At 56.7% G+C, this 23,841-nt stretch overlaps 1 protein-coding gene across 3 annotated transcripts in view; it reads left to right on the top strand.

The window, feature by feature from the left end:
- The window catches only part of SHROOM2 (shroom family member 2), a 102,601-nt gene that overhangs the window by 25,711 nt on the left and 53,049 nt on the right, over window positions 1-23,841 (top strand). Inside the window, exons 2-5 of one of the 3 annotated variants that reach the window (XM_016207580.2) lie at window positions 6,747-6,898; window positions 16,267-16,395; window positions 19,108-21,496; window positions 23,392-23,489. In XM_016207580.2, the coding sequence (XP_016063066.2) occupies window positions 6,747-6,898; window positions 16,267-16,395; window positions 19,108-21,496; window positions 23,392-23,489 (2,768 nt within the window). Of the gene's footprint in view, window positions 1-6,746; window positions 6,899-16,266; window positions 16,396-19,107; window positions 21,497-23,391; window positions 23,490-23,841 lie in introns of those variants that run through there. The other 2 variants (XM_087829417.1, XM_087829416.1) reach the window with 2 other exon arrangements.

Raw genomic sequence — 23,841 nt, 5'->3', positions numbered from 1 at the left:
CCCCGCCTCCGAGGCCGAGGCAGGTTGCCCGAGGAAGGCGGCCGGAGCTGCCCCTCGGAGACCCAGGTGTCCACAGAGCGGGCGTGACTGCGGCCACGGGCCAGTGGACAAGTTCGCCGAGCGCCACGTGCCAGCTGGCAGGCAGGGAGCTCTCTGGGCAGCTGGGGTGCCAGTGGAACCTCCCGGGAGGCTACCCAGGTGCTGCGGGTGAAACTCACCGGGAAGCCACCCACTGCGGTGCCCGGGAGTCGCCACGCGCGTAGGGCCGCGCTGTTCGTTCCACGCGGCTGGCTGCCTTGTGCGTTGCAGCAGCCGGAACCGAGGCTGGAACGGGAAGCCTGGCCTCGGCCGGTGGCCCGCCGGCGCCCGGTGCTGACCGACCGCGCTCGGCGGGGTGCAGCCGGCCGCGCAGAGATGCGCCAGGACCCAGCGCGGGCCGTGAGGCGTGTGCGCGCCGCGGGAGGCACCGCGCCGATAACCGGGACGGCGCTGGCGGAGGCTGTTTACAGGCCTTTCCGTTTCTGCGTTGGAGCTTCCCTGGCAGACAGGCAGTGACCGTCAGAAAACGCTCCCTGTCCAGAAGCTGTTCCTTGCGCGGGCTCTGCAAAGGCCCGGGGTGCTCGGCCTTCCCCGCGTCTGGAGGGGGGGCACTCGGCTGCGGACGAAGGCTCCTCCCCGGGTTCCCTGTCCAGCCGCCCGGTTGGAGCTGTCGCTCCCAAGGACCTGAGGCAGAGTCCCCTTCCTTGCCTCCCTCGGGACCGCTCCAGGGCGGTCAGCGGTTTCGTTCTGTTTCTGTTTTGATTTCTGGCTGCTAATCGCAGTCTCCAGATCTTGCCCTTGCCTGGCACCTCTGGAGAGTCTTCCCTCGACGTTTTTGGGGGCCACATGCCCCCTTTGTAGAGGAGCTCATCCCGCTGTCATTTGCCTTGCGCCCAGCTCCCTGGCCTGGCCACGTCTGCCTTTATTTAAAATATATATATATACTTTTATTACTTTTCGGAGAGAGGAAGGGAAAGGGAAAGAGAAACATGGCCGGGCTCCCTTCTTCACGCCCCCGTGAGCCTCAGGACACACCCTCGCGTTGCTAAGCACCAGCCCCAACACCCGGTGCTGGTAGTGGGTGGGTTTGGGGTTTATTTTGTTAGATTTAAAAAATATTGTTCTATCATTTGTCTTGCCTTCTGGTATTTTTCTGTGGTCAGCCATGAGGAAAGGAATTTTTCTTTTGTGGTTGAAATTTTATGGGTTGTTTTGAGGCTCAGTGCCCAGGCATTTGAATCTGGGCACCGTTCTGAACCGGCGTGTGTGCTGAAAATGCAAGACGCCGTGTAGCTCCGGCTCTGCTCTAAGGAGCGATTTCCGTGACGTCCCAGGGTGACAGGTGGAAGGAAGCACATTGCCCAGGGGAGGGTGCGAAGTGCCGAGTTCGGGTTCCGCCCAGGCCTCGCTCACACACGGTTTAATATCATGAAATGACATGACCCAATTTTTATTTTCATGGCTCACATGCCTTAAAATTAATATAGGAACTTAAAATATATATATGAAGTTACGCCCTGGCCGGTGTGGCTCAGTGGTTAGTGTTAGCCTGCTTCAGAGTGGGGTGAGGGGGATTCCCCCCTTAAACACATTTCTGGAGCGACTATAGAACATACATTTCCAAAGCGGTTGGTGAAATATTGCTGAGAAGAGGGACCAGGGGGCGGGGGGGACCGTGATAAGACGTGGCTCGTGGGTTACAGTTTGCTTTCTGCGCGTGGATCTTCCTTAGTGTCTTTCCGCCTCTTTCCCTTCTGTTTGCTGAGGGTTTCCCTTTCCTGACGCCTTTTTGCGGGAAGCCGGACTTCCTGGCTGCCATCGCCCCGCACGCGGGGCCGGGAACGATGTTCCGTTCACGCCTGCACACGCCTGGCCGCAGGTGTTGAGCGTTCCACGGGCTTCTCTGCCATCCGAGGATCTCGCCGTCGGGTGCTTTTCCTGGCTGAGTCCCGTTTCCTCTCGGCAGCAGCCGAGCTCCGGGGGGACGAGTGAGCCAAGGGCTTCAGTGAGCCAGACGCAGGAGGTGACGTCAGCGATTGTCTGGTGGAACAAAAGGCCTTGCTTTGTCACCCGTGGATCTCCCTGTCTGGAAGGGGAGGCGTTCCTGAGATGCTCATGGCTGATAACACCGCGGTGTGATTCATGGGCTTTGAAATAGGATCATTGCACTTTTAAAAAATTTTGGTTTTGCCCTGGCCGGCGTGGCTCGGTGGTTGGAGCGTTGGCCTACGTACCGAAGGCTCTCGGGTTCGATTCCTGGTCAAGGGCACGTGCCTGGGTTGCAGGTTCGATGCCCAGCCCCGCTGTGGGCACCTGCAGGAGGCAACCAATGGATCTCTCTCTCTCTCCCCCTCCCTCTCTTCCACTCTCTAAAAATCAATGGAAAAAATACCCTCAGGTGAGCATTCACAACAACAAAAAAAGCTCTTTTTTCATTTTTGACCTCTGGTCGTTGTGATTTCTGCACAGGGCTCAAGGTCAAGGCGTCCACGGGGCCGCAGACCTCTGCTCCGCCCTTCAGGTCACCACTGAGGGCAGGAGTGCTTCCTCCTAAGGACGCCCTGGGTCCTTGCTTACGTTAGTTTGCACTGCCCGGCCTTGGTCCGACCCTTGCTTCTGTCCGGTGCAAAGACCAAGTTGGTACCTGGCAGGACCCACGTCCTTCCCACCTTGTTCGCAGGCAGGAGAAGTTTGCGAAACCAGCCTCCCAGATGTATGCGCCTGAATCGTAAGGTCCCTCCCCTGCGTGCAGGCCGCCGCCTCTGGGCCCGGGTGCCTACAGGATGTGGTTCAGATTCAAGGTCAAGTTCCCAGTCTCCCCTTCTGCCCTTTTCCTCCCTCCGACGCTCCGGCGAGAGCTTCGCTCCCTCCCAGGCTGGCATTCCTCAGGCCCGGCTTCCCGTCTCCACCCATCTTCACATCCAGAGCCTCTTCGGAAAGTCTCCCCATCTGCGCGGCTGTTTGTTTCTGTGTGTTTTAAAAAATATGTCTTTATTGATTTCAGGGAGAGGGGGAGAGGGAGAGAAACATCAATGATGAGAGTTATTGATCAGCTGCCTCCTGCACGCCCCCGACTGGGGATCGAGCCCGAAACCCGGGCCTGCGCCGTGACCGGGAATCGAATCCCGATCTCCTGGATCCCAGGTCGACGCCCAACCGCAGAGCCACGCCGGCCGGGCTCTCTCTCGTGTTTCTAGCCACTAAGCCTTTTCATGTTCACCCCGAGACGGAGGGGAGCATCGGCGCCCACACTCTCGCTGCTCCGGGGCCACGTGCGCCTGGTCCCCACGGGAACAGAGGTGCTTTTGCATTTGTGGGTCTTCATTTTCTGTTGTTGTTGTTCATCTTCGCCTGATTTTTCACATTGATTTTTAGAGAGAGCGGAAAGGCGGGGGGAGAGGGAGCGCGAGAGAGAAACAGCAATGTGAGAGAGAGACATGGATTGGTTGCCTCCCGAACATGCCCCGGGCTGGGGATCGAACCTGCAACCCAGGTACCTGCCCTGGACCGGGAATTGGACCCACGGCCCTTCGGTGCGCAGGCCGATGCTTTAACCACTGAGCCAAATGGGCCCCGGGGAAATTTATTTATTTTATTTTATTTATTTTTTGTTTTTTGTGTGTGTTTGTTAAAATATATCTTTATTGATTTCAGAGAGAGGAAAGGAGACGGAGAGAGAGAGACAGAAACATCAATGATGAGAGAGTCATTGGTCGAGCCCACAACCCGGGCATGTGCCCCGACTGGGAATCGAACCCTGATCGCCTTGATCCTAGGTCGACGCTCAACCGCTGAGCCACGCCCGGCCGGCCAAATTTATTTATTTTAAATTTTATTGTTGAGAGTATTACAGATGACCCCCTTTTCCCCCCGCGGCCCCCCTCCACCCAGTTCCCACCCCGAGAACCTGCGTCTTAAGCACGCCCTGGGTGACCGGTGTGCGCGTTCGTCTGCGAGGTGCTGTCCGAAGCCTGTGCCTGCCTCCAGGTAGGAACCAGCTCTCGAGGCCCACCTTCTCCCTGCGCCCTGCACTGTGGGCCAGCCCCCGCCCCACACGACCCCGCTCGGCGTGGGGCCCAGGGGCCCGTCTTTGCTGGCCTCCTGTCTGTGGGTCTGTCTTCTGTGTAGGTCGCCTCCATTGGTCCCCCCGCCTTCCACTGTTTCACTACCCTCTGCCGGGGGCCACTCCATGTGTGGGTCACCTTTCCCCGGGCACCTCCTCCCGCAGCCAGCTGCCCCCCGGACCTGCCCCCCGCACGGCCCCTCGGCCTCTCACGCAGGCCGTGCGGACCTCGGGCCCTGCGCCGCGTGGAACCGGCGCCTTGGCTGTTACCTGTGGCCGAGGGTGTCATCTGGGGCAGGTGGGAACTTACTCACAGCCCGTCTGTTACTGTGTCGGGATGAAACCGTCCAGACGTGTGGAGCAGCTGTTCACGGGAGGAACTGCTTCAGAAGTTTGTGAGGAGTGGGCTTTAGCTTTGCGTGCGGAGTGGACATGCAGCGAGTGATTGCTTCGTCCCCCCCAGAGGTCAGCTGTCCTCCGACCCAGGCGGGCATTTGGGGAACCAGCGAGGCGTTGTCAGGGCTCCGTCCGCAGCTCCGCCACTGCCCAGGGAGGGGCCGCCCGCTCGCGGCCGGTGCGGACTTGGCCGAATCCTTGGGTTTGCAGTACTTCTTGGGCTCGCCGGAGTGTACCGTCGAGGGGCAGTGACTTCCAAATCATACAGTAGTCTCTGCGTGACCATGCGTTACGCTCACGTTTCCCTGGCAGATTGCAAGGATAATGGCTTTTCGGTCCAAAACAGGAGTCGGCCAACGTTTTTGGTCAGGAGCCAAGCGGTAAATATGTCTGGCTTTGTGGGTTCAGCTTCTCCTTTCTGCCCCGTGGCCATATGTAGACAGGGGCGTGGTCGTAATCCAATACAGTTTTATTTAAACTCCCCCCTCCCTCCAAAAAAGAAGGCGGCTGGCTGGATTTGGCTCCTGGGCCACGGCTGGGCAGGTTATAGTGCACAACACAGACGCGGTTCGTTCGTACTGAATTCGATTTTTCTCTGATGTGTTCATCGTCACCCAAGGATATTTTTTCCATTGATTTTTTTTTTTAGAGAGCGTGGAAGGGAGGGAGGGGGGAAGAGAGAAGCATCGATGTAAGAGAGACACATCGATTGGTTGCCTCCCGCAGGCTCCCCAACCGGGGCTGGGGATTGAACCTGCAACCCAGGCACGTGCCCTTGACTGGGAATCAAAGCTGAGACCCTCGGGTGTGTAGGCCAACGCTCCACCACTGAGCCACACCGACCAAGGCCGAATTCCGTTATTGCTACATTGGAAAAGTCAGGTTAAGTATTTAAAGATCAAGATTGTTCAGGGTTTAGGGAACCAGTCAACACATTGATTCATATGCGTTTAGTACTGAGTAGTGAATATGTTACTATGCACGGCCTGCTAGAATAATCTCATTAGGGTTATAATCAGAGAAATCGGGGAATATGAAATCTCAAGGATGGAGAGAGAAACGGGAACCTGCGTACGCCGATGTGGAATGGAAAGTGGGGCAGCCGCTGGAGAAAGCAGCCTGGCAGGCCCTGCCCAGGTAGCTCAGTTGGGTTAGAGCATTGCCCTGGTACATCAAGGTTGCAGGTTCGATCCCTGGTTGGGCACAAACGAAACGAATGCATAGATAAGTGGAACAACAAATCTATGTTCCTTTCTCTCTCCCTAAAATCAATAAATAAATTTTTTAAAAAAGAAAGAAAGCAGCCTGGCCATTCTTCAGAATGCTCACCGTAGTGCCCAGCAGTTCGACTCCTAGATATATACCCAAGAGACATGCAGATACATACACAGAAACTTGGACACCAGGGTTCACAGCAGCATACAGCCGGAATCTAACACCAACTCAAACAGCCATCCGCTGACAAATGGATAAAATGTGGCATTCCGTACGGTGGAATATTACTCGGCCATGAAAAGGAACGTAGAAATACGCGCTCTACGTGTATGAACCTTGCAACATGACACTGCGTGAAAAAAGCCAGACACAACATGCCGCATATTGTGTAACTTATTTTCTACGAGCTGTCCCGGGAAGGCAGGTCCGTGGAGACAGGAAGCGGACGAGCGGTTGGCGGGGCCTGGCGGGATCTGGGAGCGACTGCTAATAGGCCTGCGGTTTCTTTGGGGTTAGCGACGGGTCCTCAAGTTGACGATGGAGGTGGTTGAGCAGCAGGGTGAATAGACTAGGAAGCATTCACTGCGCTATTTCTTGGGTGAACTGCAGGGTGTTGGGGTGTATCTCAGTAAAGCTGTTACAGAGGTCATCGAGCTAGGTACGGGATTAATGTTTGAGAAGCGATTCGTGAATTATAGAAGTGGTCGGTCATTGCTGTGTGGATAAAGGCGACTCGGGCAGTGAGTCCCTGTTCTTGGTTGCGTGTGTCCCTGAGCTTTTCGTGCTGTTCCCTGTTCCTTGGGCGAGTGGCAGCCCACGTGCTGGCAGAGACGGACCCCCGCGTGGGAACCGGGGCAGCCTCGGGGCCCAGGTGGTCCCTTTCCCTCCTCGGCAGCCTGGAGGCCGGTCACGGGGCCTGGGTGGCCGGGGGCGGGCGGCAGGCGTCGTGGCAGGCAGGCTGCGCTCCTGGCCGCGTCCCGGGCACCTGCTTTGCGCATGCGGGGAGCTCACTGGCCGCCCTCCTTTGTCGCAGGTTGAAGAAGGAAGCAAAGCCGCAGCAGTGGACAAGTTGCTGGCCGGAGACGAGATCGTGGGCATCAACGACGTCGGTCTCTCGGGGTTTAGACAGGAAGCGATTTGCCTGGTGAAGGGCTCCCACAAGACGCTGAAGCTGGTGGTGAAAAGGTAAGACCCTGGGCGACTGATGGTTTATTGTTTGTTTTGATTTATTAAGTGAATTTGAATGGTCGTATCTTTCCTTGGCAGTGTGTAGATTATTTTCTTGGCAGAGAAGCACACTCTGTTTTTGTTCCAAATGAGCAGTGTTGTTGGCCATCGCTTACACCCAGTGGCAGGCTGCGCTGAAGGTAGAGGGTGACCGCAGGTGGATGGGAGAGGCGGGTGCCAGGGGCTCCTGAGCTGTGCTGAGGTCTGAGGGAGCCAGCGGCCGGTCCCTGGATGTTGGCTTGTGGATAGAGGTGTGGGCGATTTGCAGAAGTTAGAAAGCGAAGTTAAAGGTGGGGTGCTTTCACGCTCACGAGCTAGAACAGGGCTCCTGGACGCCACGCAGGTACCTGTGGCTGGCTTCCGTGTAGAAATAACTCTCCGCCTTGCATTTTGTAGCTGCCTGATTCATGCCCTTTTTAGCAGAATTAGTGCGCTCTTTCCGAGGTTGACTGTAAATTTTAAAAAATGAATTGACGCCCGGCCGGGCGTGGCTCAGCGGTTGAGCATCGACCTAGCATCCCGGAGATCACTAATTCCCGGTCGGGGCACATGCCTGGGTTGGGGGCTCGATCCCCAGTCGGGGGCGTGCAGGAGGCAGCCGATCAATGACGACTCTCTCATTATTGATGTTTCTATCTCTCTCTCCCTTCCTCTCTCTGAAATCAATAAAGATATATTGAAATAAATGAATAAATAAAAAATAAATCAAAACATTTTATTCAAAGGCAGCAACCTTTTTTTTTTTTTTTTAAAAATGTTTTCATTGATTTTAGAGAGAGGAAGGGAGAGGGAGAGAGAGAGAAACATTGATGAGAGAGAAACATCTATTGGCTGGTGTACTCAGTGGTTAGAATGTCATCCCTTGAACCGAAGGGTCGCCGGTTCAATTCCCAGTGAAGGGCATGTGCCTGGCTTACAGGTCCGTGTCCCCCAACCCCTCCCCTTTCTGTCCCAGCCTGTGCGGGAGGCAGCCAGTCAATGTGCCTCTCTCACATTGACGTCTCTCTCTCACCCATCCTCCCTCTCTTCCACTCTATCTAAAAGCAATGGAAAAATGTCCTTGGATTAGGATTAAGGGGAAAAAAAACCGAAATAAGCATATAAAAAGATGTTCAGGAATCTGTTTATTTTCCAATGAGACACTAGGTTTTGCGTCTCGGGTTCTCTGATAGAGCAGCAGTGCCCCCTGCTGGAGATTTGTGGGAAACAAGGACTTGTTAGGATGCTGCTTAGGTGACAAATGAGACAACTTCCCCGGTGAGCGGCTTGGCAACGCGTCTCAACAGGCACATCCCGGACCCAGAGTGTCATTTCTGGGATCCTGGACGCTCAGCAGAGGGAAACTCTGCAGTGAATGGAGGACGTCCGTGCTGTCGAGTGCTGGCTTTGCCAGGGGTGTCGGCATCTCCTGGCCTGGAGGGGTGCCTCTAAGTCCAGCTGGGGGGACACACACATGCGTTTATAGATACGTCCGCTTAAAAAAAAAAGTTTCAATTTCTAATTGTGGTAAAATAGACATAACAAATTTGCTATCTTAATCATTTTTAAATCTACCATTTAGCAGCATATGACTTTTTTTTTTTTTTTTTAAAGAATAGTTTATTGATTCTTAGAGAGGAAAGGAGAGAGACAGAGGGATAGAAACACCGATGAGACTGCAACCTTGATCGGCTGCCTCCTGCGTGCCCCCTACTGGGTATTGAGCCCGAAAGCCTCCTGCACGCCCCTACTGGGCATTGAGCCCGAAAGCCTCCTGCACGCCCCCCACTGGGTATTGAGCCCGAAAGCCTCCTGCGTGCCCCCTACTGGGTGGGTATTGAGCCCGAAAGCCTCCTGCACGCCCCCTACTGGGTGGGTATTGAGCCCGAAAGCCTCCTGCGTACCCCCTACTGGGTGGGTATTGAGCCCGAAAGCCTCCTGTGTGCCCCCTACTGGGTGGGTATTGAGCCCGAAAGCCTCCTGCACGCCCCTACTGGGTATTGAGCCCACAACTGGGACATGTCATAGGACCGTGCTCAACCAATTGAGCCACCCTGAGTGCTTTCAAAGTGGGTTCTCTTAAATCAGTAACATGGCTTCTTCTCCGCATAAATTTAAATCTCTGCCGGCATCTCGCGATTCTCCTTTCTCCATCCCCAGGCGTCCATGAAGCTGACTCCCGTCTCACAGATTAGTAAGCATTTTCTAGCATTTTTACGTAGAGCTCCAAAATGGATCCAGTGCTCTTTGCAAAAGCGGCTATTTTATAAAAATGTCTCTGTGTCAGTAATTCATAGGCTGAGCCACAAATGCAGGAATATCATATGCTTCCTTACCCAAGAGCAGGGGTGGGGAACGTCCAGCCCACAGGTCATACATGGCCCGAGAAATCCTTTGGTGTTGCCTGTCGAGGCCTCACCAAAGAGAAGCCGTTCCAGCCGCCCCATTAGGGGTGAGTTAATTCAATGCTTGACCAAACAGAGCTGGCTAATTTTTAAGTCGATCATTTTGTATGGCCCGCAAATGATGTTATAAATATCCAGATGGCCCTTGGCAGAACAAAGGTTCCCCGCTCCTGCCCAAGAGTATGGCCAGATGATAAATTAGCCGACTCAACCCTTGTTTAATCTGATTCAGCTACTTGCCCACCTGAGGTGCCCTGAGAAAGGGTGGCCTTTCTGACAGAGACAGAAATCAGGTTGGGGCCCTGAGCGGTGAGGCGGCCAGGGCACGTGTGGTGGTTCTGGGGAAAGGGGTGTGTGCATCTGTGTATAAACCATACCCATGGTTTTGTAAACAAAACGGGAACCGTGCCCGGCCGGTCTGGCTCAGTGGTTGAGTTCAGAGCATGCACCAGGCGGTCGCCGGTTCGATTCCCAGCCAGGGCACATGCCTGGGTTGAGGGCTCGATCCCCCGTAGGGAGCATGCAGGAGGCAGCCGGTCAGTGACTCTCGTCAAAGGTTTTGCCTCTCCCTCCCTCTCCCTTCCTCTCTCTCTAAAACCAATGAAAACATATTTAAAGAAAAGAAGGGAATTGCGGTCCCGTAATGACCCTGGCCACCCGCGACACCTGCGGAGTCCCCTGTCCTGCAGGCTGGTTGATTTCCTCGGGCGTGGTGAGTGGGCCCCGAGCAGCCGGGAGAGGATGTGGCGGCCGCCTTCCCAAGGCCGTGGCGTCTTGTTTCACGGGTCCTGGGCAGCAGTATCTTGTCATCGGTTTGAGGCCCGGCTGGGGAGCGATGTGCTAGGAGGCACGGGATCGCTATCTCCGCCGTGAAGCCTCTTTCCCAGGCAGATGAGAGCGGGCGCCTCCCTTCTCCCAGAGCCGCGTCGGCTGGAAACAAAGAACTGAAATCGGAGTCCCCACCAAGGCACGTATGTTCTCCTTCAGGATGCCCAGGCGGTGCCCGGGGCCAGCGAGGTGGCTCGGAGTGCGGGCTTCTGTCCAGCTGTCCGTCAACCGTCAGGCCAGGAGAAGCTGAGCAGAGAGCCTTTGCCTTGCCCTTCCTCCTGAGCACTTTGCTGTTCCCGCTCTGCTCAGCCAAGGAAGTGTCCTCGCAGGAAAGGTCAGGGTGGGTGTGGTGACTTTTTTGTTGTGTTTCTCTGTCCGGTTGTCACCTGCACTTTTTCCCTGGGTGTCCAGGCCACGCTCCGGAGATCCTGGCGGGCACTTTGTGGGTGGATCTGGGTGCCGGTATTTTCACAGCCGGCCCCAGGCTGTTTTGCCGCTGCGTAAACTGCCGGCTTCAGCAACTGTGATTGGAAAAGATTAAGACCGGAAAGTGGGTCCCCTGTGGCGTTTTCCTGATCCGCGCCGCCCCCCGGGGACGTGCGGGAGGAACACGCGCCTGTGCGCGCGGCCTGTCGGCCTGCTGCGGTTGGGGCTGTTGCTGTCCCTGCGTGGAGAGCGCGGAGACCGTCGCCCGTTTTCCTCAGTTCAGAGCAAATTACTGTACATTCCGCTCTTGAAAAGTCTATATAATTTTAGGCGCCCCGGGGGAAATCTCTTTTCAGTGTCCCGCCGTAAACTGCCTTCTCAAGCTTGCGTTCCCGTTTGAGCCTCAGGAATTGAAATGGTGACCTGCGTCTCGCTTACGGCGCAGCCCGCCTGCCGCCTCACCGAGTCGCGCTCTCAGCCCGGCTGGCGTCGCCAGCTGTTTCGCCCCGTTACGCGTACGGTTCGCTCCTGCCACTCACTCCCCGCCTGCTTGCTGGCAGCCGGAAGCCCCTTTGCGACTCCGATTATGTCCCTGCGTCCGCTAAGCTCGCAGTCGGCGTGGGATTAGCACCGCGGGGAGGAGGGCCTGAGCCGGGGCCATCGGGTCAGCCAGACGGCCTGGCCGGGGGTGCATTTCAAGAAACGTTTCACATCCAGCGGCACCACCTGGGCCTGCTAGGGGCACGTTTCTTAGCACGTGTGTTGGTTTCTGGTGTCACTCGCTGGCACCGAGGCGGCGTTGTGCCGGGTCCCCGTGCCCCTGGCTCCTGCCTGAGCTGGCGGCTCTGCGTGGGGCCCCACTGCTGACGTTCTGGGAAACAGCTCCCTCCCTGCAACAGTGTGGCCCGAGGCCAGGGATGGCTGGGACATCGGCAGGTTGTGTGTGTGTCTGTCCCCTCCCCCCCGCCCGCCCCCTTTCCAGGGCTCTTCCCGGGGGCAGAACCGTGTTTATTCTGAAGGACTGTGTGTGTCTTAGTGCGGACGCTGCTGGGCGTTGGCACAACCCGGCGCTTTGAGAGGGTGGTCTGAGGTCATTTGTTTAACGGCCAAGTTTCCGTTTGTTCGGGGGCAAGTTTCTCTTTTGAGCATTTGGGGGATTACGGCCCGTGGCTGCTGTGTCTGTTTTCTTGTTAAAACAGAGTAGAGCTAGAGATTTATGCTGGAGAGACACCCTGACTTGTTTGGGGTCATCTCCGTTATGGCTTTTTTAAAACTGAGATGTAATTGACGTATGTTAGTTTCAGGTGTAGAACATAATCATATGATGTATGTGCCTATGGCAAATTGATAACAAATAAGTGTGGTTAACATCCGTCACCACACATCGTTATAAATATCTTTCTTGTGATGAAGCCAGTGTTGATTTTTATTAAAATCGGGAGAGAAAAAGCCGTGTAGGTCAGAATTGTTTCGTTTGGGGAGAAGAGGCTTCTGCTCAGATTTAGGCGTCAGGTACAGCGTGAGCTGCTAATCGGATGAATCTCTAATTACGTGAGAATGTTTCATAGTCTAGGTCAAGTTGAGACGGGCAGAAAGGTTTTTCGTTGCAGTGCATGCGAGTGATGTCTGTAGGATGACTTTAAATCGTTGGTGGTTTCGTCTGCGCAGACATGCAGAAAATGTTTCTGTTATTTTTTTCTCTGTGCTTATAGGTAAGTCTCCTGAGACCTGCTGCTAATGCTTAGGGCTCCTTATAATCGGTTCCACGAATGGTTGCGCATTTCAGTGTCTTGCGTATCTTTGTTTTTTTCAATACTCACCTGAGAATATTTTTTCCATTGCTTTTTAGGGAGAGTGGAAGGGAGGGAAGAAAGGAGGGGGTGGAGAGAGAGAGAGAAAAACATCACCATGAGAGAGACACACGGATTGGTTGCCTCCCGAAGGTGCCCCGGCCAGGGCCAGGGATCGAACCCGCAACCCAGGCACACATGGCCTTGGCCAGAATCGAGCCCGAGCCCCTTCCGTGCGTGGGCCGACGCTCTGACCACTGAACCAAACCGGCCAGGCTGAACCGGTTCCTTGATGGGAAGATTATAAAAGTTAATAGAAAAACCCGAATCATTTGGGGCTGCTCCAGTTCTGTGTCCATGACATGAGACTTCCACACAGTCCCTTCTGCTAAAGCAGCCGGGAGGGACGCCGGAGGCCGCCCGAGGGCCCTGCCCTGGCCCCGCGAGGGCAGATCGGGGTGCCAGTGGGAACGCTGCCGGGCCTGGCACTTGTTTCAAATGCAGCTTTGATGTCCTGTATCAGTTTCAGCCAGTCAGGGCCTTTGGGGATTTTTATCTCTGCTTCATTTTTCTCGCGTGTGAAGGCAGGAACTGCCTGAGTCTTACCCCATCGGACTGCAGATTTTATCAGGGTGATGTCACTGCCCACAGCATGGCACTGTCTGAGCACTACCGGGGAAAGCGCTCTCTGCTGTAGGAATGCCCCCCAAACGCTGCCAGGGACTGACTTTTTCTTACGCCAAGTACTGGGTGTCGCCCCCCCCCCCCCACGCTGGTGACCTTGGCCCGACCTTGGCCTCCCAGCCAGCGGATCTTATCCTGTCAGACTGGCCAAGTTCCTGGGCACTAAATGCAGACCTTGTTTATTTTGTGAGGCTGGGCCTATTTGCTGCATTTGAAAAGGTTAGAAAAATAATCCTGAACTCATGGCATTTTTTTATTTTTGGAGGGGGAAGGAAGCAGCTCTGGTCTAATTGCCCTTTAAAAATGAATTTTGGTATCTAGAGCTGTTGTTCTTCATGTTGAGGGATATCCTAGCTTTTTTTTTTGTATTTGTGATATAAACCCCATCCTTTCAACAACAAAAAAGACTACCTAGCATATAAAATTATAATTATTATTATTATTAAATGTGTTTTTATTGATTTTAGGGAGAAAAGAAGGGAGAGAGACATAGAAACACTGATGAGAGAGAAACATGAACGTTGATCAGCTGCCTCCGGCACCCCCTACTGGGGATCGAGCAGCAACGCAGGCATGTGCCCTGACCAGGAATCGAGCTAGTGACCTCTTAGTGCGTGAGCCGGTGCTCAACCACTGAGCCACGCCACATAGGGCTGAAATTATTATTTTTAATTAAATTTATTGGGGTGATATCGGTCAATAAAATTATATAGGTTTTAGGTACAGTTCTACGATACACCATCTGTATATTGCATTGTGCACCCACCACCCAAAAAGTCCCGTTTTCCCCCGTCACCATATATATGGTTTACGACGGCAGCAAGGGGCTCACCCCACACAAGGACAGCCTGGCGGTGGCCTCCTGGGCCTCCCGGCACCGTGTTCTGCTCTCCCCTCCTGGCGCCGCTTGGGACCTGTCTTTGTGCCCCTCATGGCCGCACATTTCCAGGGACGAGTGGTTGAAAGCCACCAGAATGCCAGCCGGTGTGGCTCAGTGGTTGAGCATCGAGCCACGAACCAGGTGGTCACGGTTTGATTCCCTGTCGGGGCACAGGCCCGGGTTTCAGGCTCGATGCCCAGCAGGGGCGTGCAGGAGGCAGCCGATCCATGACTCTCTCATCATTGACGTTTCCCTCTCTCTCCCCCTCTCCCTTCCTCTCTCTGAAATCAATAAAAACATATTTTAAAATAGTGAATAAATAAATAAAGCCACGTGAGCACGTGTGTATCTTGTGTGGGAAGGAACGCCACAGTTTTATTGGCCTAGCGTCTTAAATCTGCTCTTGTCAGTCATTTCTGCTGCAGGGGCGGGTGTGAAACTGAGCAAAGGGACAGTGACTTTGTGGGAACTGCAGGTGGCACCAGCGCTCTCTGTCCCTAGAGCTTTCCCTTCCAGCAGCCTCACAGGACGGTGACCGGGTGACCCGCACGCAGGCGCGAATGGCCTTCTGTCTCTTACTGTCACCAATCCAGCCGTTTCAGGCCTCAGGTGCTTTTGAACAAACCGGCTGGAACCGTCTCTGACCCCAAATGCGTTCACTGTGCATTAAGTCACAGGACAACCGCACGCATGTAGTTCAGGAAAACGTCACTGTCCCCAGTGCCTGTGATGTCCTTGTTTATAGGTTGTAGGTGTTTCTACCAGGTTTCATTTGCTTTTTTAAAAAGTAGCCCCGATTAGTACTGTTAACGTTTGACTATGTGTCTTCTCTTTTAAATATGTTTTTATTGATTTCCGAGAGAGGCAGAGAGAAACACTGATCGGCTGCCTCCTGCACGCCCTCTACTGGGGATCGAGCCCGCAACCCGGGCCGGTGCCCTGACCGGGAATCGAACCCCGATCACCTGGATCCTAGGTCAACGCTCAACCGCTGAGCCACACCGGCAGGGCTGGCTGTGTCTTCTTGAAAGAGAGACACGTATCTGTGTGTTATCTTTCTAAAAGGAAGGACAGCATGTGCCCGGGGAGCACTGGCCAGTGACCCCAGCCCCACCCCAGGAGTCCCAGCGGCCGGCTCGACATGTTGCCGGAGTGTAAAGCGTTTTCTTTTCCAAGCCCGCCTTTTCTCTTTGCCTCTGTTTCAGTTAGTCTAGTCTGTTCCCTTCAGTAACTAACTCTAAAGGAAATGAGAGAAGTTGTGGATATTCTAGCACAGGGAACGCCATCTGAAAATGAAATTCATGAGGCCAGGACTTTCCTCACGAGGATCCGGAGAAATTCCAGGAGGTACAGTCTCGGGTTCACGACCCCTTTACTTCTGCGCTGTGAGGAATCCGCCTGCTTTGTGCTTTAGTTCCTGGGAAACTGTCGTAAAGTCAACACATTCCATGTTCCCCCACCCAGGTGTTTTTCCTCCTTTGTGACCGAGTCATTAGGGGGTTTAGGTTATATGGGCATTTTGGTTCTTCCTTTAATATTCTTTATTGCATAATATTCTTTAACGGTGTTGCCCTCTCGGGAGAACGTTTGATCTCCCGCAACTACCCAAAGGGGCCCAATGGAGGCTCCGTGGTGGGGAGCCGTCCACTGCCAGGTTCTTTCTGTCTTAAACCGAAGGCCTGGACGTGCCAGAGGTGCCTGGAGGCTGTTACGTTCCCCCGGCAGGTGGAGGGATTTCCACCTGGCACACCTGTCTCACCTGGGCAGGTGTGGCCAGAAAACTAAGAGACCCCCCACGGTGTGGCCAGGACTGGAGTGGGATCCGGGGAGGCTCACACCTGCTCAGAAGCCCTGCACTGCACCTGTTGGACGAGGGCTTCGTGGGACACATGACCGGGACCTGTAGATGATGTAATAGATCCTCCGAGAGGTTCAGAGGCTTATATGCCTGTTAGTCTTAGTTAACTGTGACGGAGCCACATTTACTGAAGTGAGGACATATGCAGAGAGAAGCAATCCGAGCTGCGACCCAGCTGAGCTGGGGACGCGTCGAGCTCCCTGCGGCCCAGCCGCTTCTCCAGCCTCAAGGAGGCGGAGGGGCCGGGCCAGCTGTGCCCAACGGGACCCATAGAAGCTTCCCTCTGTGGTCTGGGGGGGCGGGCAAGATTTACTTAACTACAACACATTTTTTAAAAAGCGTGCTCGTGCCCAGGGACAGTGGCAGCACTTGAACACGGTGCTGTATGTGGCGTAGAAGCTGCGGCGACTTCTTCCCAGCCTCAGCACGACGCTGTCCCCGTGTGCAGTCCCTGAGCCGCCTGCGTTCTTTTACAGGAGAAATGAGCTCAGCTGGAGGCCTCACTCCTGGCATGCCACCAAGTTCTCCGACAGCCACCCCGAGGCGCCCGCCTGCCCGCTGTCCTCCGGCGCCTGCCCATCCTGGCAGGGCCGACACCACGTGAGGTAGGCACACCCTCCCCGCTGGGATGGGAACTGTGGCCCCCTGCAGACACTCAGGACCCCCCAGCCCTGCCGTGGCGGTCCCTCGCTTCACTTCAGGGCGATTTTGTTTTCCTGAGAACAGGCCACGGACACGCCGTTGCTGTGGGACTCTGAATGTGTCCACTGTGCAGACAGGTGTGCAGTACTTGAAAACAAAAACGGAAACGCCAAGAGCAAGGATGGACACGTTGCTTTCTCGTTTATGTTATTTAAGGACGAACCCAGAGCCTGGGCCCGGGTTGGTGGTTCTGAGCCACCCCTGTGCCCACAGCCACACCCTTCTTTAGAGAGGCTGACATGCAGGTTGAGAGGCCGCAGCTACCTGGGTTGGGCCGGTGTATTTGGCAAGAGCTCCCTCGGGTGCTGCTGTGGAGGTAGGGAAGCCGGAGCTTTCGCAGCCCGCGTGCCGGGGCAGCGACAAGTCTTGAGCCCGCCCGTGGTTACCACTGAGTGTGAGATGGGGGCCGTGGCAGCTGTGGGTCGGGGGAAGGGGAAGTGCTGGTCCACCTCGCCTACCTGGAACCCACATTTCACAGTTGGAGGGCTAATGCCAGGCGGGCATGCGACAGCACCGTGGCGGTGTTGGCTTGAGGAGGCTCCTGCTAGTCGTAGGACACTGCCTGGCCACCTCAGGTTAGTGGCCAGTGTCCTAACGGCTGTCCTGTTAGAAGGGTGACAGTTACAGCAATAGCAAATAGTGTGGCTTTGATACGTGTGCATGGGCGTGTGCTTGAATGTATCTATGTGCGCACTTGTTTATGCATGTGTGTTTGTGTATGCATGACTGTGTGTGTGTATGCATATGTCCATGCAAGCGTGCACACGCATATGTGCATTTGTTATGCATGTGTGTGAGCGTGCATGCTTTCTGCACACACGTGTATCTGTGTGCATGTGTGTGTGTGCATGCATGTGTGGGTGTGCATGCATGTGTATCTGTGTGCTCGAATGTGTATCTATATGTGTTGATTTATGTGTTTATCAGTGTGTGCATGCATGTGTGGGTGTGCATGTGTATCTGTGCAAGTGTGTCTGTGCCTATATGTGTGTGCTGGGGACTAACGCCGCCATGTCAGAATCAATTTTCGGCTGACGGTACTAGTCTGCCGTCAATTTGCAAAGTACCCATGTGAAGTGAAGGCAGTGTGTGTCGAAGACGGCATTAGCTGTTTAAAGCGACAGGAGATGGTGCTAATGGGAGCCCAGGGTGTTTTTGAAAAACCACAGATTTTACCACTCAGTTGACAAGCGGGCTTTTATTTCATTATTGAGCCGACTTACTGTGATGGGCTCTCCATGAGGCCCATTTGGCGGTTTCTTGATTAAAGAAACAGGCGTTCTGCCTGCACCTTTGCGGAAACAGTACTTACGCGTTACTAATAGCTCCTTGGACTTGGGCGCTCGTGGAAAAGCCGCCTCGGGAGTGCTGGTGAGGGCGGGCAGGGGCGTGCTCGGTGTCTGAGGAGGGTACCTGGCCTGTCCTCATGGGAAGGGGTGGGAGACGCTCACCGTCCTCCCTCGGGCGACTTAGCCATTCACTGCCATGGCCTTTTCCTGGTCACAGGGTTTTCCCTCTCATCCCGGTTCTCCCCAGACCTAAAGTAGCCACAGGTGGCTTTTTTGTTTGTTTGCTTGTTTTGTGTGTGTGTGTGTGTGTGTGTGTGTGTGTGTGTGTGTGTGTTTGACATTGAAGCGTAAATGTTCCAGCTCTGCTGAGCGTTACTGAAAGCCTTTAACATATTTGGATACATAGTTGCACTATTGAGAACTGCCACTGTTGCGCCCTCCCTGAAGAATTCATTCCTGAATTAACCATGTGTCTCCCTGGTTGTAGTACACCCGAGTTTTCGCTTCCTGCTCTTAGGCCCTGTCCTAGTCAGGAACCTATCTTCTGGGCATTCAGGTGCAGTTCCAAGGAAGTCTGCACGGTTCGATCAGGTACCTGAACACAGCAGCGCGTGGTGGTGCAGAGAAAGCCTGTCGCCCGAGTCATCTCGTTTTCCAGACGTTTGCAAACTGACAGTGTGCAACTGCTACTTCAATAGCTGGGTTTGGGAAAGTGATGTTCTCCACTTTCCCTTTGAATTTTAAAACCATTCTCATTTGATTGCTTTTGTGTTCATAATTGATAATAACATTGCCTCATATGCTAAACCAGGGGTCCACGGTGTGTTCTGTGGACCGCAGAGGGTGACTGTGTCAGACTCTGCGGCCAGGGCTGTTGCTGCCCCTCACCTCCAGCTCGAAAGCAGCCCCAGACTGTGTCAAGCGGCTGTGACTGGCCCCATCCATTTGAACTTTGTGTCATTTTCATGAGTCATGCGGTAGTTTTCTTTTGATCCTATACCAACCCCCTCCCCCAACCATTATTAGCCAATTTAAAAACCGTATTTAGCTCCTGGGCTTCAGTTTGCCAACCACTACAGTTAACACATGATTGATGGGGGGCCGTGTTCACCCAGGCATTGCCCTCTGGGGCCAGCAGGGTCCTGGATGCACCGAGAGACAGACCCGAGGCACTGCAAGGTGTCCGCGGGGCTCGGTCCTTCCCATTCTAGGAAGAGTGACTGTCTCCCGGTGCTGTGCCCTGTCTGCGCAGGGCGGTGGTCTCTCTCCCCTTTTCCGTGACTGATCCTAAAGCGAGCTGTCCCTGTGCCCCTTCTCGTTGCCCAGCTCTTCCTCCCAGGACCTGTCGGGCGCGTGGGAGCCCACGAACCTGCAGCGCAGCTCGGACCACTTCAGCTCCCTGGGCAGCGTGGACAGCCTGGACCAGCCCGCCCAGCCCTACCCCTCCGGGCGCCTGTCGGCGGCCAAGTCCAGCAGCAGCATCGACCATCTGGGCGGGCCGAGCAAGCGGGACTCGGCCTACGGCTCCTTCTGCACCAGCTCCAGCACCCCCGACCACACGCTGCCCAAGGCCGATGCGTCCTCGGCCGAGAACCTGCTGTACAAAGTGGGCCTGTGGGAGGCGTCCCGGCCCGGCGGCAGCCGGCAGGACCCACCGGGCCTGGAGGAGAGGCTGGGGTACGGCCCCCCCAGGGGCCCCCGTGAGAGCAGCAGGAGCCCCAGGCCGGAGGACGCCCCCGAGCCCAGGCCGCCCACCTCGGGGAGGTCCAGCTTTGGGCCCGTCTGGCACGTCCCCGATAAGAAGAAAGCACCTGCGTCGCCGCCGCCGCCGCCGCCCCCGCTGCGCAGCGATAGCTTCGCTGCCACCAAGAGCCACGAGAAGGCCCAGGGCCCCGCGCTCTCCGAGGCAGCCTCCGCCCAGCACCTGCCGGGCCTGAGCCGGGCCCAGCCCCGCGGCGACTGGAGACCGGAGCCCGCGGATCCGCCCTGGAAGCTGGCGCGCTCCGGGGACGGCAGGAGACCCGGGAGCTCGGGCTGCGCGGCCGACGCCCCCCTGGACTGCGCGTGGCCTTCCGCCCACCACGGGGCGCCCGGCCGGCTGCAGGCCTCTCTCTCCAGCACCGACGTGCGTTTCCCGCCGTCCTACGGCTGCCAGCACCCGCGCCAGTACAGCCACGAGAGCCCCTTCCTCCCCGAGGGCCCCAGGGGCGCCCCCGCGATGCCGAGGGAGCCCCCGCGCGGCGCGCTCGCCGGGGCGCCGCAGGAGCACCCCGCCCACTGCTTCCAAGAGGACGGCCCGGCGCAGGCCAGGTGGCCCGGTGCGGCTGACCGCAAGGGGGACGGCGCCGGGCAGAGCCGCTGCCCCTCTGCGACCACGAGACAGGGCAGCCAGGGGAGCGCACAGGCGCCCCAGCTCCGGGAGGGCTCCTGGCGCTGCGCCTCGCCCGGGGGAGCCCGCGAGGGTCCCGCCGCACACCCGGCGGGCCACAGAGCCCGTGGTCACCTGCCCCAGAGTCAGGAGGCCCCGGCTGCCCAGGGCGGCAAGGGGGACCCGGGGGACCGAGGCGTGGGGGGCCGCTCCCCGGGAATGGAAGAGCCGCAGAGAGGCGGCGCCGGCGGGAAGCGAGCGGCCGAGGGCTTCAGGTGGGCGGCCGCGGAGGGCAGCGAGATCTCGGCGCACGGGACGCCCCTGCTGCACTCGCTGGCCCGGGAGGGCACCCGGCGGCCCGACGGCGGCCAGGAGGGGCCCGCGCCCTTCGACGCGCAGGGCGGCAAACCCGCGCGCAGGAGCGACCGCTTTGCCACCACCCTGCGCAACGAGATCCAGCTGCGGCGCGCCCGGCTGCAGAAGAGCCGGAGCTCGGTGACGCTGGCTGCGCCCGGCGAGGCCGACGGAGACGTGGGCAGCTGGCGCGGCGCGCACGCCCCGGGCGCTCCTTTCCCGGGCACCTACAAGGACCACCTGAAGGAGGCCCAGGCGCGCGTCCTGAGGGCTACGTCGTTTAAGCGCCGGGACCTGGACCCCAGCCCAGCGGACCGTGACGCGGGGTCCCCGGAACCCGGCCCCGCCGCTGCGCCCCGGCCCTGGGAGGCGGGCCCCGCCAGGCCGCCCTCGTCCGCAGGTGGCGTGTCGGGGGCCGGGGGGCTGTCGCACGTGGCCCGCATTGGGGGCCGGAAGCGGTTCACGGGGGAGCAGAAACTCAAGTCCTACTCGGAGCCCGAGAAAATGAATGAGCTGGGGCTCTCCGGGGGTGGCCGCCCCCGCCCGCGCCCCGAGGACGCCGTGGGGACGTTCGCGGACAGGTGGAAGTTTTTTGAGGAGACCAGCAGGCCGGTTCTGAGTCGGCCCGGGCCGAGGCAGGCGCTCCCCGGGGGCCCGAAGGACAAGCCGGACCGGCCGCGGGCCTCTGGCCCCGGGGACCAGGGCGCGGAGCCGCGGCCCCAGCCCAGGGCGCGCACCACGTCCTTTGGAGAAAACGCCGGCGGTCCCAGGAGCGCGGGAAAGACGGGGACATCGGAGCCGCCGCAGAGGCTCGGGACCTTTGCGGAGTATCAGGCCTCATGGAGGAAGCAGGGCAAAGGCCCTGAGGCCCGCGGCGCGGGCAGGTACCACTCCGCCGACGACATCCTGGAGGCGGGCCTGGACCAGCGCGAAAGGCTGCGCTATGTCCACGAGAGGTCGCGGTCGTCGCCGTCCACAGACCTCTACCAACAGGTGAGCATCGCCCCGGAGCTCGGGCAGGTGTAGGACACCCCCGGGTACAAGGCCAGCGTCGGCACGACCGGCACCCATCACGGTCGCGGCATCCACGGGGCTCCAGCGGCGTCAGGCTGCGCCAAGGGGTCTGGGGGCACCCGGGCTGCTTTTGCCTCCTGGGGTTTAACCTGCTGGGGTTGGACCCGCGCCTGGAGCTCCCAGCCCAGTCTCAGCACCTCTTTTTGGGGGGGGGGGGGCATGTTAATGCTCACCCCTCACCAGAGGATATTTTTTCCATTGCTGGTGTTTGTTTTTGTTTTTTGGTATGTTTTTTTAGGGGGACAGAGAGAGAGAAACATTGATGTGAGAGAGAAACATTGATGTGAGAGAGAAACATTGATGTGAGAGAGAAACATTGATGTGAGAGAGAAACATTGATGTGGGAGAGATACATTGATGTGGGAGAGAAACATTGATGTGAGAGAGATACATTGATGTGGGAGAGAAACATTGATTGCTTGCCTCCTGCATGCATCCTGACTGGAGCGGGAGATCGAACCCGAGACACGGGTGCACTGGCTGACGCTGGAGCCACGGAGCCAGGCCAGCCAGGGCCCTCTCCTTGCCTTGCTGCCACTGTCTCTGTCTCCCCATCAGCTTGTCCCTGCCTTAGTACCGAGCAAAGACCTTGGAGAAAACTGTAGAACATGGTAAGTTGTCCTCTGAAATGCAGAGCGGTGTTTCATGGAAGGGGTTAAGGCCACATCGGACAGCCGCTTTTCTAACCTGGATACTGTTTAATACTTTTAGTATCTGTTCTTTTTAGTTTTTTTTCCTCCAGATATTTTTTTAAACATTGCTCTGGGACCGATGTAATTAAAAAGCAATGCATGGTTACACTGTTGCACCTTTGAGAAAATATGTTTTTATTGATTTTATTGAGAGGGAGAGAGAGAAACACTGATCAGCTGCCTCCTGCACGCCCCCTACTGGGGATCGAGCCAGAAACACGGGCATGTGCCCTGACCGGGAATCAAACCGGCAACCTCTAGGTGAATGGGGCCATGCTCAACCCAATGAGCCACACTGGCCAGGGCGTTATTGCACTTTTTTGAGGTAAGCGTTTTGAATGGTTAAAGTTGATGTCAAGCCTGTTCCCTGTGGAATCGGGGTTCTGGACTCCGGGAGCGTTTGTCCCTGCCCTGGCGGGGCCCTGCTGTGGCCGGCGCAGCGTGACCCTGAGAATCCCGTGCTCGCTCAGTCGGGAGACCAGAATCCCACACGCTGCCAAGTCCTGGCCTCGAGGCTTCACCGCAGTGAGTGGTGACCAGCGGGCTTGGGGGTTTTTTTGGCCAACGTGTCCTACAGCTTCACAGACCTCATGTACAAGCTCTGCCCAGAACCGAGGTGGGCGAATCTGAGTCATGTTGTTTTGTTTCTGTTGTTTGTTTTTGTTTGTTTTCTATTGTGTGTGTGAGTGAATCCTCACCTCAGAATACTTTTTCCATTGATTTTCAGAGAGAGTGGAAGGAGGGGGGAGAGGGAGAGAGAGACACATCGATGTGAGAGAGAGACATCAACTGGTCGCCTCCCCACACGGAGCCGGGGTTCAAACCTGCAACCCAGGTATGTGCCCTTGACCAGGAATCGAACCCGAAACCCTTTGGTGTGGGGGCCGATGCTCTAACCACTGAGCCACGCCGGCCAGGGTCTGGTGGAGTTGTTTGGGCGCGACACTTTGGAGAGCTGAGCTCGCCAGCCCCGTGGCCGGGTGTGGGTGCCAGTCAGCAGGCTGCGTCAGCCCTCGTGGTCCAGGCTCGCAGGGCGAACCCACAATGAAGGGGTTTCGTAATAATAGATGTCCTGCAGACAGCAGCCTGCTGACTCCCGTCTCCCTTTGCTGCCCTTGGCAGGAAGCTCCCGTCGGACCTCGGCAGCAAGCAAAGGACCCTGGTGAGCACGGAGAATGTTCCTCCACCGTCCTGGCCGAGAACGGGTGTCCCACCCCAAGGTAGGAGAACCTGGGCTTGGGGTGACTGAGAAGGCTTCTGGGGGTGGGTTTGTTTATGGTGCGTGAATGCTTGGTTAACACGGTCGGGGTCTGGGTTTGGCCAAACCTGGAGGGGCTGCTAACTGGGTGTTCCCGTGTCCCTGGGTGCCCTCCCCCCATCCTGACCAGAGCCGCGGCCCCCTGCTGCCAGAAGAGGCGTCTCAAGGGTGTGACGCCTTCTAATGCTATCGTGGTATTTTCGGTCCTGAAAACAGCTACTGTTTTCCGTACAGTGAGGTTCTTTATGTTGACAGAAGGAGGAAGCCCGGTGATCCTGAATAAAATCCTTTATCCAGAGTGCTGGCTTAGCGGA

This window comes from Miniopterus natalensis, chromosome X (genome assembly GCF_054644295.1).
Source record: "Miniopterus natalensis isolate mMinNat1 chromosome X, mMinNat1.hap1, whole genome shotgun sequence".
NCBI lineage: Eukaryota > Metazoa > Chordata > Mammalia > Chiroptera > Miniopteridae > Miniopterus > Miniopterus natalensis.
This window is presented reverse-complemented; position numbering and strand designations above follow the sequence as displayed.